Below are 16,399 nucleotides of genomic sequence, written 5' to 3'. Positions count from 1 at the left end.
TGGGTCGATATTGTCTGATGGTGTCCCGAAGAATTGCCAGGAAATTCCAAATGGAGGCCCGTCAGCTCAAGCGGCCATGTATTCGTGGAGGCGTCCAGCAATTGTTCAGCTCGTTCATGTCAATCTTCATTCCTCCTTTGAGGGATTGGGTAACTTCATGAAGGGATTGCTGATTGAAGAGGGCGAGGATGACTCAGGCCTCAAGCAAGGCTACTGCCAGCAAGACAGTGAATGCTCAGGCCACTGGAGGATGCGGCGACACAGGATCCTCTGTTCAGTTTTGTGACAACTCTCACACCACCACCACCTTGCCTCGAAGCGAATACACCATGTGTCGAGCGGTATCTCTCGCGTACTGGCAAACATTCCATTGGAATCCTACAGGCATGTGTGTAATCCAAAAGTTCGACAGGCGCATACGCCCCCCATGCTCACATCCTGCTTTGGTAATGGATCAGTCATACAGATCGGAATTTGGAAATCGGAAAGCAGCAGATGATTTGAAGCCGGCGAAAGACGACATGGTTCTGCCAGCGTCTCGCTCCTCGCAGCGTCGAGTAGCGATGCAACCAATCAACCAACCAACCACGAATGACTGGGGAAATTCCAAATTCGGGTAGGAGGGCCTCAACCATGCACGCGCTGATCAACACAGGCAAAGGCCCGTTGTCTGAAGACGGCACCGTTTGCTACCACCACGGCAAAGAGTCTAGATCTGTGTATTCAGTATTGTGCGAAAAGTCCCTGTTTGCAGCGATACGGCAGACGCTACGTCTCGTGTGGACTGACCTTCAAGGGCCCCGCTGGTCGAATGCAAATAGAATCTCAGCTTATCACCTGCTTACCAGTTGTATCGCAAGAGGCTTCCCTTTTGCTATTTCTGGTCTCCCCACAGCGTGCTGTTGGAGTGATAGGTTCTGTGTTCGGTATTGTTCCAGATTGTATGGAACGGGCCTTGAAGGTCCAGACTCGGGTACGAAGCGATTTCCCACGAAGCGTACAAGGGATTACTGATCCGTCTTGGGTTTGTGCAGCTACGACTACAGTACCGCATCTATACCTTGGCAAGACATGGTCATTGCTCGAGAGGAAGCGCATTCTCTCAGAAACATTGGGTTTGAACCGGCGCGAGGCGTGTTTGCTACCCTTTCCACATCCAGATGAATGGGCTTACCAAGGACTAGAAGCATGTTGCTTCATCTACCCTAGGCACTACCCTTGCCTAATCTCCGAAAGACTGGGTAATGAAACGTCCTCGGTGTACTCGGGTAGCTTGGGAAGAGTCATGTTAGGACACAGGTACGGAAGTCTGCCCCTGGTGAAGCTCCAGGTCGCTTACCTTATACAGTAGGTAAGCAACCCCAACTTGAGTAAGTAGATCGTTTTCAGAAAGGCGCCCAGAAGCTCGACGGAAGACCAGGCTGCCTTGCTATTCCCTTTTATGGTTAGTCGGCCATCCAGGCGGTGGCTCTCGGCTTGTCGCTCCTACGACACAAACAGGAAGAATTCCAAAAACAAGAACAGAGAGAAGGGGAGCAAGAAGAGAGAAGCAAGATCATCTGTTCCATGGCCACCCGTTCGCCCCCTGGATCATGACTGAATTCTGCTTCTGCGCGCGCGGCTTTGCGGGATTTGAGCGAGGCGGCACGAGGGGAAATTCGATCAATCGCAAGGCACGAGGTATTACTCGATATGACCCTGGTCCCGAAATATCCCCAAAACCCCCCAGAAAGCCTGGAGTTGCTGCCTGGTACACTGCTGACGGCCAAAGGTTTAAACCTGCAACATGCGGCCTTGGGCACCCTGCGATGGTTAATAGTGATCTCTTTGATTGATCCGATTCATGGCACCCCGCACCCTGATGTCGACAGCACAACCCAGTAGCAATGTGGATTGGGACGAGTCTCTGCCCTTCATGCTGGCCACGATGCCCCGATTAATATTCACACAGGGCCTGGTGTTCGGTTCGAGCAAAAGTCCCTGCCAACCATGTCATTCTGCGTCTACAGCTGCACGGAAGATACTTGGACCGCCAGACTGGCTGCGTCGATGCCTAAGAACCTACGATCCACGAGTCCTGCTTCCGGTATCACTAGGTGAATATCGATCGATCTCCATTCCCCTCTTTCCTCTTCTCCTTCGGCACGAGCCCGTCCTATCGCCTGTTTTCGCGGTTCCGCTCGTTCTTCATTTCGAGGCATACCTCGTGCGGTTTGACGCGTGAGCCTGCGCGAAAGGGCCTACGCAGTGTGGATGATGAGTGGTGAATAGTGGATGGGCTAGCATTACACCACGCCACGCCAGGCCACGCCATATCACCCCTCATTCGATGTAGGTGCTGTACTTGTATGCTGTACCTTGTACTTGTACAGTCAGTCTCGAGTGAGAAAGCAGCCCCTTGCACTCTTCCTTGTTGCAGACATACCCTGTTCCTCACAGTCTCCAAATCGGGCACTACTCTTTTTTTTTTTACCACGCGATGGCACTGAGGGGTTCTGGACGTACTTTGCTTGAGGTAGGTAGGTAGGTAGGTAGGTAGCTTGCTCGCTCGCTTACCTGCACATGCCGCGCTGCACATTCACACCCACCTATCCATTCGCCCATGAATCGCGCATAGCCTGCCTATCTGCCTGGCGCACGCGTCCGCCATGTGCCCGAGGGGAAAGGTAGGTACATACATAGGTGCTCAGTAGTATGGTGGGGATGAGGCGAAGGAATGGGGAGAGGGGGGTTGAAGCGAGAGAAAGTGAGCGAGAGAGCAAGTTTGCAAGTTTTGAATCTTGCCGATCGAGCTGGGGTCTTGACAATGTACCGAATACCTCGTTCATACATAGCTCGATAGGTATGTAGGTACGAGGTATGTAGGTATTCGGTACCTCGGAGCCGCAGTTGTGAGCTTGGAGTACCTACTCGCTACAAGTACGACTGGGGAAGAAGTGAGCCCAGCACCAGCTCACCAAAGGAGACCAATGCGTGTAGATAGGAACTCGGTACGAGTATCGAGTATCGAGTATCCAGTACGAGGGAAACAAGGAAATGTACCGAGTCCAAAAAGCAATTTTCCCACGGCACGCACCATACAAGTACGAGTAAGCCCATGCGCACCATGGATGGGCTTCAACAACGAAGGGGGATTTTTTTTTATGTCAGCGACCAGGAGCCAGGGGGCACCTAGGGCGAGGCCATGATGTCCGAATCGGGGCATTCTCCACTTTTCTACACCCTTTTCCTATCTATCCACTCCCCCACCCACCCACCTACCCACCAATCTATCCGCTGATCTATCCAACTGATCTATCTACATACAGACCCAATCGACAACCGGCCCTTGACGCTCACCACGAGGGGAGAAGCCATTAATACATTCATAAACTCGCACGGCGTCGCCGAGTAGCCGAGCACAAGTATGAATGTGAGCACGAGTGTGGGTCCACAATGGGTATGAGTACTCGGTATGTGTATGATGAGTGTGACGGCCTGGAGGAGGTAGGTAGGTAGGTAGGTAGGTAGGTACCTCGCGAGCCCTTATTACTACGTTGCTACTTGTAGGTAGCTATAGTATATAGGTACCTACGGGTACAAAGTAGATTAGCTAGCTCCTCTCTTGAACTCGGGGTATCTATCTACTCGCACGAGTCCTCGCACACGAGCACGATGGAATTGTTATTCTGCTTGCACTCTCTACGCATACTACATAACGAGTCTGGGGCGATCGAATTCTTGGTATAGTAACTTGTCCTTTGTACCGGGTAGGTATATCATAGTGTTCGATCCTTCTTGGAAAAATTTTCCGGAGAGGCTGCCAAAGTCACTCAATTACTCACATATTATTACACGCTCACATAACATAACCCCCCCCAAGCAGCCTCGTGGTCTGACTTTTGGACGGTGAATCTCGATGTCAAGCCAGATCTTCGATCTCGGAGCGCGCGCTACAGTGGTGGGGATGATTCGAAGTTCCTGTCCCCCCCTGATCCTTCTCGCTCGTACCTTGGTATGTATGCGTGTAATCATGGTGGTGTGTTTCCTGCGATGGAGAAGGACCAAAAGGGGCAAACCTCTGCGTTAACCTGGTACGCCTGCGTAGACTTGATCGTCACCATTGGGGAATCTCCAGGGCGCCGATTTTGGAGAACGTGAGAGCGGCGGTGGTATGTAGTTCCGCCTCGCACGATCCTCATGCTGAGCATCTGCCCTCGCCTGTTCGCCATCGTCTCTTGCGAATTGCTTCATTAGGTGTTTGACAAGGCTTGGCCTCGTGAGCAGCTGGGGTTGTCGTGCAGATCGAGGCTGCCACGCTAGGGAGTAAATGTTCAACAGCATCAATACTTGGCGCGTCCTGGGGCTCTGTATACCGGGTTTGGTGCGAGGTCCGGGCTATGGGCCACGGTACCGTCAAGCCAGGCAGCTTTGGACTCTTGCCAGCTGTGGAGTCGGAGCCTCATAGACTCCGTATTTACGTCCACATACACACACACCCCGTTTTGGTCGATCACTTCCTGCAGCGGACGAAGAAGGATGTCATGGATTTTTGAGCCCCCAAGGATCATCATTTGCAGTTTTGGGTAAATATCCAGCTCCGTCGCAAGGCCCACATGAGGCCAGCATATTTGCCTTGTTCGGTATCCCCTGGCGTTCCTTTTGGAGCTATGGAGAGTCTGCTGGAACGTCTTGGCTGCTGGGACCATCGACTTTGTTCTGTCGCTTCTAGATGTTGTGGAAATATGCCAAGAATATTTCAAAGTGTTCGTGGTCGCATCTGGATCCCGGTCGGCTGACTGTTGGCGCCGCAAGGACAGCCACCTCCCCAAAGGCTAAAGGATGTGGTCATTGTAATGGACCTCACATTATGTCAGTCGAGCGGACTTACCGGAAACAGAAATGTAATGGAACACTCCCATTGAGTGGCACTGGATAAAGTTAGAAAGTAGAAACCTACTTGTATAGTAGTGGAAACGGCCCTGGTCTCGGTCAGGGGCACAACGCCACCACGGGCATATACACATAGCCGGAAAGTCGGAAATCGACATTGCCCCCATTCCCTCGGCCTGCGGACAACAGACTTGGCCGCGCGGAATTGTTCGTTTGAGCTGGCCATGTCGCGTTAGATCGTTGATCACGTCCTAAGCATTGACAGGTGCCACCAGGTGCCGGGCTCTACCGTCTGCCTGGGTGAGTCAACACTCTGCTCTCCGATAAGCGACTAGGCTATATCTGAATCTGCTCGGAGCACAAAAGTCCCAGCGCGAAGGATTGGATGCCGTCGGCCTTTTTCCAGCATCGTGGTTATCCTCTTACTAAGGATTTACAATCGTCCACAGCACACCTCGATGGCTGGGCTCGATCGCTTCGATGGTACACGGGCATGGTCTTCCGTACGGAAGAAGAGCCCGCACCACCCGTCGAGCACCATCTCGGGCACGGGAATTGAATCGCATTGTTCGATGATATGTACAGGACTAAGAGAGGCATTTTGGAGGCGAATATTACAAATGAAGCAGACGCTTATCGTTCGGCAGGCGGCGTCATACAGGGGGAGAGGCGACAGTAGCCATCATATTGCAGGACTTGTTGACTTTGGTTGTTATGCGGTTCTGCATCGTCGAAAGGAGGACCAAAGGATCGGATGTGTTCCGCAGAGGCAATCTGCATCGCTTGGTCAATTACAGCTGGGACGCGAGCTCAGGAACATCTCGAGTTTTAAAGGCTAAACGTTTCTCAGGTGCATCAAGGCCAGTGGCATCCAGGGAAGGTATCCACGCCCGCAGACACATCGCGCTCTGCAGGGCGACGAGGTGTTTTCTGGACCGCATCCGGTTGCTGGCTCAATGTTCATTTGCAGGCAGTGAGTGGCGTTTGGACTCTGGGATTCTTCGGCTCTGAGATCGGGAGCGTGGAACGGTAGAACGGTAAACGGTAGAGCTGAGTTTTCGGCAGGGCCGATCCGTGTGTGTTTAATCCGTATGGTGCTGAGAGAGAGGTTGTGTGTGGGCGTGAGTTTGTCATGATTGATGGGAAAAAGACTTAGCCAAGGCTGGAAAGGGAGATAGCCGCAAAAGAGCTTTTGGAGAAACAAGAAACTAAGGCGAGAAGGGATACGATAGTCACATGTCTGATTGGCCTGTTGTGTCATGGGCGTTCCGTCATTGCCCCAGTCAGATTTCAGGCTTTGCTGTTAGATGCAGTACTTTGGGTAATTTTAGATTGCCCTTTTCGGTATGGTTGTGTAATGACCGGTACTGGTTTCCATACACAAGCCACAACCCTCGAATATACCGCCCAGAACCTCAGGTACTCTAGGCATGAGCCAAGGCATTCAGGCGCTTTCTGGGCAGTTGGCAGGCCTTGTAAAACTCTGTCAGTACTACCATTTCCGGGCATAGTACCGTATTACTTACCTATGTAGGTAAGGTATCGACAATCTCTTCTACCAACCCTTGTCCTGCTCCGTACCACCCAAACCATCTCATCCTGATATGATTAGATGTGGCACCTTGGGGATTTGGGGTGGATGGACAAGCGTCAGGTCGCATTAGTAAACAATTACCCGCACTTGTCCGCAGGCATTTCCCCCATACTGTCATTGCTAATGATATCTCCTAGGCTGCTCTCCGCCCACCGCCCACCACCCACTCCCTCGCCCTCTGCGATATCCCAAAAAGAGAAAAGAGCCAGGACCTGTTTTTCTGTGGGGAGGGGCAGATTCTCTGTGACTGTTACTACCGCCGTACGAGTAACGGAATACTCAGTCAGTCAGTCCTTGGTTTTGGGTTGGGTTTTTTCTCCACGCATCGAGGTTTTTCGGGCCCAATGCACCCCTGCTGCTCCTCCTCGCTTCCTCTCGTTCGGACCCTTACTGACGTGCTCGAGGAACATCACGCACGAATACGGGCTAAGAAAAGAAGAAGGGGGAGATCAAGGAAAAGAAAAAGAGAGACAGAGGAGTGTCACAAAAGGTACTCGGTATACGAGTTGGGTGACCCTTTTTTTCGCCTTTCGTGGTAGTACCATACCCTGCTCAGGCCGGGGCTTGGGAAAATCCACATGTGGAAAGGTGCCTGGGCCTCATTCCCGTCGGTTTCAACAAGCCCAGATCATGTAATGCCCTCCTCATGTACGAGACACTCGCTTCGTTCCTTCAGAGAGGCTTAGCCCGCGTGTGATGCGGCCGCCGCGGTTCCCACAATCTCTCTCTCACTCACACACTCTCTCTACTGTCTCTTGTGGGCGGGGGAAAAGAGGAGACGGGGGAGGTCGGCCCTTGTCCTTCTAGAGACTAGCAGAGTTGCATGGGACTTCGCCCGCAGACGTGACAGCCGCTCAGAAAATGCGATCCCTTTGCGGACCATGAGGCCCCATTGGCGTAATCACAGTCGGGATCACTAATAGTGACACGCTTCTGGTTCTTGGTCGGAGTTAGGAACAAGAAACTATCCGCAACCAACAGCCCTTTCACTCGCTTCCTCTCGTGTCTGGGAAAGCCTCGTTCAAAGCTATGCAACCTGCTGGCTGACTCATGTCTGTCTCATGGTTCTGGGCTCGCTCAATCGAGTTGACACGCACTCTCTCACAATCATCGACTCGTCAAATTCATGTACCAGCCATTTTCATTCTTGTACAGGTTGCTGGCTACCAGACTTGACGCGGTAGTACACGTGTGGGAAAGCTTGACTCCCATCACACTGTCTTTGGCCGCTCATGTTTTTATCCTCTCCAGCCATGGCGTCCCGTTTCTACCCCTTCTTCCTGCTTGTCGTCATCATCCACCCAGCTGCCTTTTGGAAAAGCCAGAGGCTGCTAAGGTCCTGGAGGTCCCGAGCTGCTTTGCCCTTGACCTCTCCGCCATCGTCGCCCTTGATTTATGTTCCCGAACGCCTTTACATTCATGTTCAGTACAGCGATAGTCCGTCCCCTTGTCGCGACCTCGACCTCAAGCCAACGCCCAAATGAAATGCCTTCCCTGACCCTGTAGAGCAAAACGCCCTCTCGTGACATTGGTATTCCCGCTCAGTGCGGTAAAAGGGAATAAAAAAACATTGAACAAATTAGTCGCCTCATCGCGCACCCGTAGGCGGCTGCGACAGAATAGCCGGTCCTTGCAATGCTGCTTGGGATGGTGTCATCTCAGCTGAACCTGTTCTCGGGCGTTTTGCGACGGGAGACTCCGAATAGGTTGGGTCGGGATAGCCGCTGCGATGAGGTTCATGGTGCATGCTACTGAGACCATCCTGCGGCTGACCAACCGCGCCCAATTCTGATAGACGGGGCAGGGTGCCCGGTTGTTGAGGACCGACTTTGCCGGGTTGCAGTCCGTCAACATTGCTGGGAGGCGGTGGTACTTCGCCTTGTGACTCTAATAATCTAGATTGGAGGTTGATGATGTAGTCTCGAAGTTGGTAGTTTTCGGCTTGAACAGCCTTGAAGTTTTCGCTCAAAACCTGGTAATCTCGCACTTGCTCTTCGAGCTTCTTGATATAGCCCTCTTTTCGCTGTCGAAAAGCCCTCTGGAGACGACATTGTTAGCATAACCAGGCGAACATGCAAAGACGCTAGTGATGCTTACTTGGGCGGCTCTGTTCTGGGCAGCTCTCTTGCTGGTACTCAGCTCGCGCTTGCCATAGCCTTTACGACCGTCGCCGTTGTTCTCGCCCCCGTCGCTCTCTGCACTGCCGGTCACGGTGTCGTTGTGCGCAGGATCTTGTGGAGGTGAGGGATGGTGCTGTGGCATGCTGTCCAGGTGGTCCGGCAGGATGGATGATTGAGGTGGTGGAGGATAGTGTTGTTCGCGCAGGACTATTGAATGCTTAGAGACCGGCCACGGGGAAAGAAGCTGAGTAATAGATGTCATGATGTTGTGGGATGTGGTGGTACAGAAGAGACTGTGTGTGATAGATCGACGGCGTGTTGCAATTGAGACAAAGGCACAAACAGTCTAAAGAAGATTCAGAGTTTCTCAAAAGTCCAACAAGGTATGAGCACACAAGGCTGGACAGAAGAGGTGGCTCTGGAGGGTATATGTATGCAACGGGAAGAGGAGACAGGGGTGGGTGGAGGGGCTGTGGTTCGATATCCTTGCTTCTTTGGGGGACAGGATAAATGATGCTTCTTCTTTGCAGGGGGGGTGGGAGGAGGGTAAGAAAACCCGCAAAAAACCGAACCAAAGTTACAATACGGTATTTGGGTAGAGCGGACGGGATCGGCGATAGGCAGCGGGCAAGGTGTAGGTAGGCCATGCAAGGGAAACCGACCAGGGCAAATGTGTGGAAGCAGAAGGAAGAGGCGAGCAGATGGTGCAGGAAAAGCTGGACGAGGAATAGCGGGTGATGGGTGAGGGCCGGAGGGTCTCAGGCCCCAGAAGCAGAGCGCAGGGTGGGTCGAGGATTACGGTACGTACGGTGGTCGGATTTGACAATGTCCTATTGCTCAAACAGGTCAGAAACGTTTGCCGTAAAAAAACTTTAGTTGGGGAAGTGGGCAGCGTGGGAAAAGGTCAATGCGAGATCCAGAGAGGAGGCTTGGGCTTGAATAGGATGGTGGAAGCCACCGAGATGGAGCCAGGCACCGATGCCTTTTGGACAGTGGCAGAGGGAGGGTGATTGGGTGGTACTAGGGGGAAGTTGGAACATGGAACATGGGGGGAGTCATGCGACGGTATGATGCGGGATGGTATGCGATAAACCACCATGCGCAGCGCGCGAAGACTCGAAGCCCTTGTTCCTGGAACCATCTGGGGACCCTGCAACCACCTTCCCAAGTTTGATGTAAAGACCCAGTATAGAAGCTGGCCGCGCTGGGTACGAGAACCACTTGGAGGAGGGGGCAAAACTGACTGCACAAGCACGAAGCAGCAGTCTGAGTAAGGACCAGGGTGGGCTTGGCTGCTTACCTGAGGCATGATGGAGGAAGAGCTAGCCGTGCGAGGAGCGAGGGCCGGTTGCATCGATGATGATGATGCTGATGATTATACTGATGATGGATGATAATAGTGACCCCCGTACAGAAAGCCAGTGGAGTTTCGCTGAATGATTGGAACCGGACCGACGAAACAGGTTACAAGTCGCTGGAGCCGAAAGGGATGGGTACGAGGTGAATCAGAGGGAAATATCTGATCGGAGGGAGGCGAAGAGATGATAGGACAAAGCTCGTTATGTGAGTTGCAGATGGCCGGCGCAAGGCCCTTGGTACCTAGGAAGGGAGGGAGCAAAAAGGAAGAGGGGGGCGGCTTGACGAAATGTAAAGTCAGCAGTCGAATCGACGGGCGCAGGACGAGCACAGCGCAGGGAAAAGAGAGTCTCGAGGATTCGGGCAACGGAGGGGGCAACGGGCGATTGTTGTGCGATGGGCGCGTGTGTCGGTTGCGTGTGTGTGTACGTGCGTGCGTGGTCAGGCTCCGGTTGCTGAGTAATGAGGGTTTGAGGATGGACCGTGGGTTGACCGAGTTGAGGGAGAAGTGGGAAGCGGAAAATGGAGGGATGAGGAAACGAGGCTTGACTGCACTGCGCTATGCTGTAATGTGCTGTGCCGGTTGTTGTGCTTGTGCAGAAAAAAACTCAGTCTGGGTCGGGAAGGGAGGAGAAGGTGCGGATTAGCAATATCTTACCTAATTGAAGGTTTGCTGTTTGGTGCGAGTGCCGCAAAAGTGCGACACGACTCATAGTGGAGCTGCAGGGATGGCGTTCCGACGAATCACCAGATGACTACTCGAATCCCTCGCGTCACCTGTGGCTTGGCAGAAAACTATCCCTCAAGAGGAGGTGGGTACAATTACCCGTAAGAAAGAGCGACTGGTACCTCAGGTAGGTAGGCAGGTAGGTACACAGTAATTACATAGTAATCTCGCACAGCCATGTATCGAGGGAGGTACCACTCTACAACTAACGAGCATTGCAACTCGCTGCTTTTGGCATGGCGCATTACACAGAACAACGTCTAAATGTTTGGCCCAATCGCCGCTCCTCATTTGCTGACTACATTTCCCTTTCCGGTATCCATCGAGCTCAACGCTGCCTCGTCTTAAGCTTCCCGCTGGCTCCGGACTATTTACCCTTTCAGGTCACGGCCATGATGGCTTCTTTACCTATCGTTGCTTTGCTGCTGACTGTTCCCTGACTTATTTGGTCTGAAGGTCGTGTCCCACAGTTTTACCAAGCCTTACCGTATCTATTTGTGATGGTCCATGAATTATTACCGAAAGGACGCCGTATGAGTATTTCTAGCGACGGCCGAGTCTACCGTATGCCTTGTACCGAGTACTTACATATGTACTTGGTTGTTCGCCGCCCTCGCCGCCCCCCTCCTTCATCTGATCGATGTTGCCACTGCCACTCACTCTATCGTTAGGATGGCGATCTGCCCATGGTGGTGGCCATTATTACATACACACACATTCCCTCTCGAGAATCACCGACCTATTTTCGAAATTTGATTTCCCACTCTCCCTTCAGAGCAGCCTCGTTTCCATCCTTCTTCCTCCTATCTGACTGATCTGTGGCTCGAAATCCCGTCATGGTCAGCTTCTTGCCTCTGTGCGAAACATCCGCCATTGCGGCCGCTTCCAGACCACAAAAATAGACTGGTGGTCGCAAGATGTGCATCAAAGCAGGAAACAGTTGCTCTTGGCCCCCCTTTGATGATTTTGTCGTCGATCGTAATATTCCTTGGTCATGTCACAAGCTGGGACTGCTCTGTACAATACTTCCCCACATCAAAATCCTAGCTTTCTATTTTGTGTCCTGGCCTTAGTTGCTGATCGTCGCCGGTTTTGGGGGACAATGCCGTACGTGATACATCTAAAATCCAGCTCACTGCTGCCACCGCCACCTTCTAACGGATAAGGCTACCGCTTCTTCGTACATGAACTCATAAGCATGTCGATGGCGGTGATGTTTCCGATGGTGCCGTTTACTTATTGCGATGACCTAATTGATCATTGTGTAAGCCTCTCTCTCTCTCTCGCTTTCCCGATTGTTTGGTGATGAAATGAATGCCACCACAAATCTCCATGTCTGCTCTGTACACAAGCACCGAGGTCATGGTTCTGTCTCGGCGACTCGCACCAGACCGCCGCTAAATGGCTTGGAATGTGGAAACATCCTACCAATGCATGACGTCTGCAGATGGTAGGTCTGGTACTTCCGTACTGACTTGGTCAAAGTTGAACGCAGTGCCGTCGACCAGCCCCTGGACCTGGATGCATCATCTCTTTCCTTTCCTGCGATCAAGGCATGGTACTGGCACCGCGATAGGATGAGCTCCTCCTCTTGACACAGAACAGTCAGCTGCATCTCCTCCCACAACAGGCAGCTGGTCAGGGATAGATAGGGACATACATACATGTGCAGGTTAGAAACTTGGACAAGTTGAATTGGACTTTTCCCTAGGCTCTTGTGGCAGGGCTTCAGTCCTTTTCCGGCGCATCCCGATGCTAGCTTTGTATTCTTTTTCCACTTTCCACAAGGTCGGTCGTCTCAGTATACGAAGGACTGGGGAGAAGGGGGAGCTGTAGCACCATCCGTTTCGCGACCAGCTGCTCCACGGAAACATCTGTTCTCTGATATTTGTCACGCTGGTAGCGAGAACCCAACCAGCCTGAATCCCGTTGGACGACGTGGTCGACGCATCTCTGCCTTGCTGCACTCCATTCTCCTCCTCTCCTCGAGCCGAACTCCCCCATTCGGGATCGAGACACAAGTTTCCCAGTCTGCAGCAAACCAAAGGGGAAAAACCCCCAATCGGAAGATGATGATGGTACGCCACATATCTCCCGATCTGGAGACTTGTGCTTTGTCGATGGCGTCCTCAAGAAACTCGATCCTACCGATCGCCGACAAGAATTTGTCAAGTCGAACGTTCGATGGTGCCCATGCTGTGTCATACAGACTTGGAGAACCGACCTCGCGTCGCCTTCCAACGCCATTCCAGATGGAGAAATGGGATCACGCTCAACCCGATGATGCTGGTCTCACTGTATCATCAGTCAGCCGCCTCACGTCCAAAAACTTTCAAGTTATTGAGGGTTGAACACTGCGCCAACACGCTGCTGCTGGCTTGCGCCCAGTAGCGTCAAAGGTCACGGGGAGAGCAGGGAGGTACCCAAGGACTCCCAGTAGCCGTGAACTTCAGCGCCATGACGACCACGCTTGAGGCAATGGCAGTGTCTGTACCGAGTAATCGCTCTCCATCGACCCTGCATCACGATTCTGTGCATTGCCATCCAGCAGCACGAGGGCTACCAAGACCACGCCAGCAAATGAGGTTCGAACAACAAACTCCTCTTGCTTCACGCCTATCTCAAGAAGTAAACTTCGAGGCATGTGTGCAGTACACTGCTTACTCGGATATAACAGAGTATGTACCTAGGTACAGGCCACCAAGGAAGCGCCCAAGGGTGTTTCTGATTTTGGTTTTTGGTATCCGCGGGAAAAACAGTCGGTACCACTGGGCCCGAACTTGACCATCTCTGCCATACGGACCTCGTACATACGGTGTATTTCAGAGTTGTCGGTACCTTTGTATACGTGACTAGTCGGTCAGGCACTTTGTCTGAGAACGACCATACAAAGTTCAACGAACAATACAAGAAGTTTTTTCCCGCTTCCAAGTCCACGTGCTTGACTACCTTCCCAGATCAGTTTTGTGGACCTTTTGCATTTTCGTGGCTGCTCATCGTCTCGTATTTCGTGGAGAAGGATACTGATCATCAGCAGCCTCGGGCCAGCCATGCCCAGCCACCAGGAAAAAGATCCCCTGGCTGGGGAATCTAACATTTACCATCCATCGATGAATCCCCCAATCGCCCGAGGGAAAATGTTCCGAGTCACGTTTTGGGAGTGGCCAGAACAGTCACTTCGTCCTCGTAAACTTTCCGCGGCGGGATTCCGAATCTCTTGAGATTCATTCACCCACCCCCAGGCACGCAAGGCCAGCGATCGCCTCTCGTTGGACCCCCTTTACAAGTACAAGGCCCAAAAGCGGCACAAGCAAGGCGCATCTGATTCAATAATACCCATGTCTTTTGGGAAGCGAAGCTAAAAGACGCCACAAGCGACGTTTGTTTTGTTAGGTAAGTACCTGGTACAGTAACTGGGCCTCTTGTCAGCTAAGCAAGTCTCCGTTTCAAGTCCCCAGCCTCAACTTCTTCCTCATCTTCTCCTTCTTCCTCGCATGTCTGTCATCTTCGTCTTTGTCATGGTCGACCTGTACTACCAAAGTGTTCGAACCAGGCTAGAATGACCCATTCAAAGGTCGTTACTGACTAGGTAAAAGGGCGGCGCGTCTTCCGCACCAACGGCGGCCTTATGTTACGCCTAGGTACTCGGTCTCGTACCTCATGCAAGGGCCAAAACAGCAACAAGTCTTCGCTAAACCAGACGAGGCCACGAGGATAAAGTGGTACGCCCTACGAGGTTTCCCTCGTGAAAGCTCCGGATTGCACGTACCACTCGATAGTCCGAGAGGACGCCATGAGCCCCCTATTTTCTGTCGATGTCTGAATAATGGTCCGATGGTCCCTTGGGCGGAGATTGCTATGGAACACACATGTACGAGGTAATAGTAGTAAAGGTATGATTTTGCAAGGTTTCATACCTCCCTCCCTCCCATCCTACCTACATAGGTATGTACATACCTACTCGTATCTACATATGACCGAGGGGATTATGTCCCCGTGTACCGAATATGTCCATACTCGTATTCCGAGTACATGCATGTCCCTTGCTCCCTGCTGATGAAAATAGTCCACCAACCAACCACCAAACCAAAACCGGCATCGGAGCAGACACTTGGATCAACTCCAACTTCGCCTTGATGACACATCTCTGACTTTTTGCCCGTGCGCCGAGTAACCTACTCGTACTCGGGTATAGTGATTTCCTTCTTTTCTTCTACTCAAACGAGTAATTGGAGGGGTTTGGTTTTCCCTACTGCTTTCGAGAAGGATGACACATCGTGCTTTTTTTTTGTCCCATGGGTTCTGCATACATAGGCTGACGGGACCGAGGCGCGGATAGTACAGTACCTCGTACTTGTAGGCAAAACGGCCTTCAACGGGGGTTTCCAGCGCTGCAATTTTGATCTTTGCGGTTCCGAAATTCCGAGAGAGTGAATGCCTTGCCTATACAATGCCCCGGTGTACCAGCCGATGATGATGATGATAACATAATAGCGCAGGAAACCAGCCGCATCTGCTCGGTCTACTACTCGTTCTATGTACACGTCCTTGTACCGACTATGTGCATACATGACCCATGACCAATGACCTGATGAATCGCCTCTGATCTTATACGAGGTATGCATGCATTACCCGTGACGACCAGGAATATGGTCCCCGAAAAAAGGGGTTGGTCCGCACCCAAGGGTATCGTGCTTGCGTGCACCCTGGTCCAGCTGAGTAATTTTCTAATTAGTCACTCCTCAGAAGAAGAAAAATTGCCTGTTTCGGAACGAAACTTCTTATTCGAGAATCGGAGTATCGTTCTGCATTACTCGGTGCTAGCTAGGTAGTAGGTAGCTGGGTAGCTGGGTAGCTAGGAAGGTAAGTGCCCAGGTAGGCAGGCGGTAACGCAGTCCCAGTGACACCAGATCAAAAATAAACTAGGAATTGAGGAGCCAGAAACCAGGAACCATGACACAAGACGCCTTTCGGGATTTCGACTTCCTCGACTTTTCCTTTCTCCAGGCTTTGCGAGAGAGCAAAAGGAAATCCCAAAAAAAAGGCATATTTATTTTCCCGGCTTCCATCTCCCCCCTCTTGCCGGTTCCGCCAACCTTGAATGTCCTGACCTGAGCTGACCAGACCAGACCAGACCAGACCAGACCACAGAAGACAAGGTGAAAGGGCTCTAAAAACAACTCGTCGTATCGAGGGAGGTGGGCAAGTAAGACGGACGTGTTCGTCTGCTTGACATTGCTGGTAACTACTCGTCGTACCCGAGGATGGGGTTGTACATCCCTTTGCAACCTAGGTAAAGAAGGTAGGGAGATGCTAGCAAGGTGTGTCGATTGCATGTCACCAGGTAAGTAACGAGGTAGAGGTAGAAGGATCTGCAACAATGGAACTCGACTTCGAGGGGGGAGTAGAAAGTGGAAGACTTGGGGAATCGACATGGGTGGCGAGTCGTCAATGTCTTGGGAGCCAAGGGGAGGGAATGAATACAAGAGATTCTGTGGAGGGATGGAGGTACGACCATGGAGATGATGATGCCCAGCTGCGCAGGAAGAGACCGGAATACGCATACGAGGTTAATTACAGGTTAGAGGTTACATCACCTCTAACAATTAGCATTCACGACGGCTCAGAAGGGAAAATATCAACGTCTGAGATCCTCTCTGTTCGGTTTGGTCGGCGATACAAATTCCCATGGCAGGCTTCAGTAACAAGGCCAGACAGGGCCCCCCGGGT

At 52.0% G+C, this 16,399-nt stretch overlaps 1 protein-coding gene across 1 annotated transcript; it reads right to left on the bottom strand.

Annotated features, from left to right (window-relative positions):
• Positions 1-8,054: 8,054 nt before the first annotated feature.
• Z517_01506 (uncharacterized protein) lies at positions 8,055-8,848 on the bottom strand (the record flags this gene model as incomplete). The annotated part of the gene is made up of 2 exons (XM_013434466.1): positions 8,055-8,504; positions 8,564-8,848. The coding sequence occupies 2 exons, from the start codon at positions 8,846-8,848 to the stop codon at positions 8,055-8,057; spliced, it is 735 nt and encodes a 244-aa protein (XP_013289920.1).
• Positions 8,849-16,399: the final 7,551 nt, after the last annotated feature.

The sequence above is a fragment of the Fonsecaea pedrosoi genome (genome assembly GCF_000835455.1).
Source record: "Fonsecaea pedrosoi CBS 271.37 unplaced genomic scaffold supercont1.1, whole genome shotgun sequence".
Lineage (NCBI taxonomy): Eukaryota > Fungi > Ascomycota > Eurotiomycetes > Chaetothyriales > Herpotrichiellaceae > Fonsecaea > Fonsecaea pedrosoi.
The sequence above is the reverse complement of the archived record's forward strand: the minus strand, read 5'-3'. Positions and strand labels throughout refer to the sequence as shown.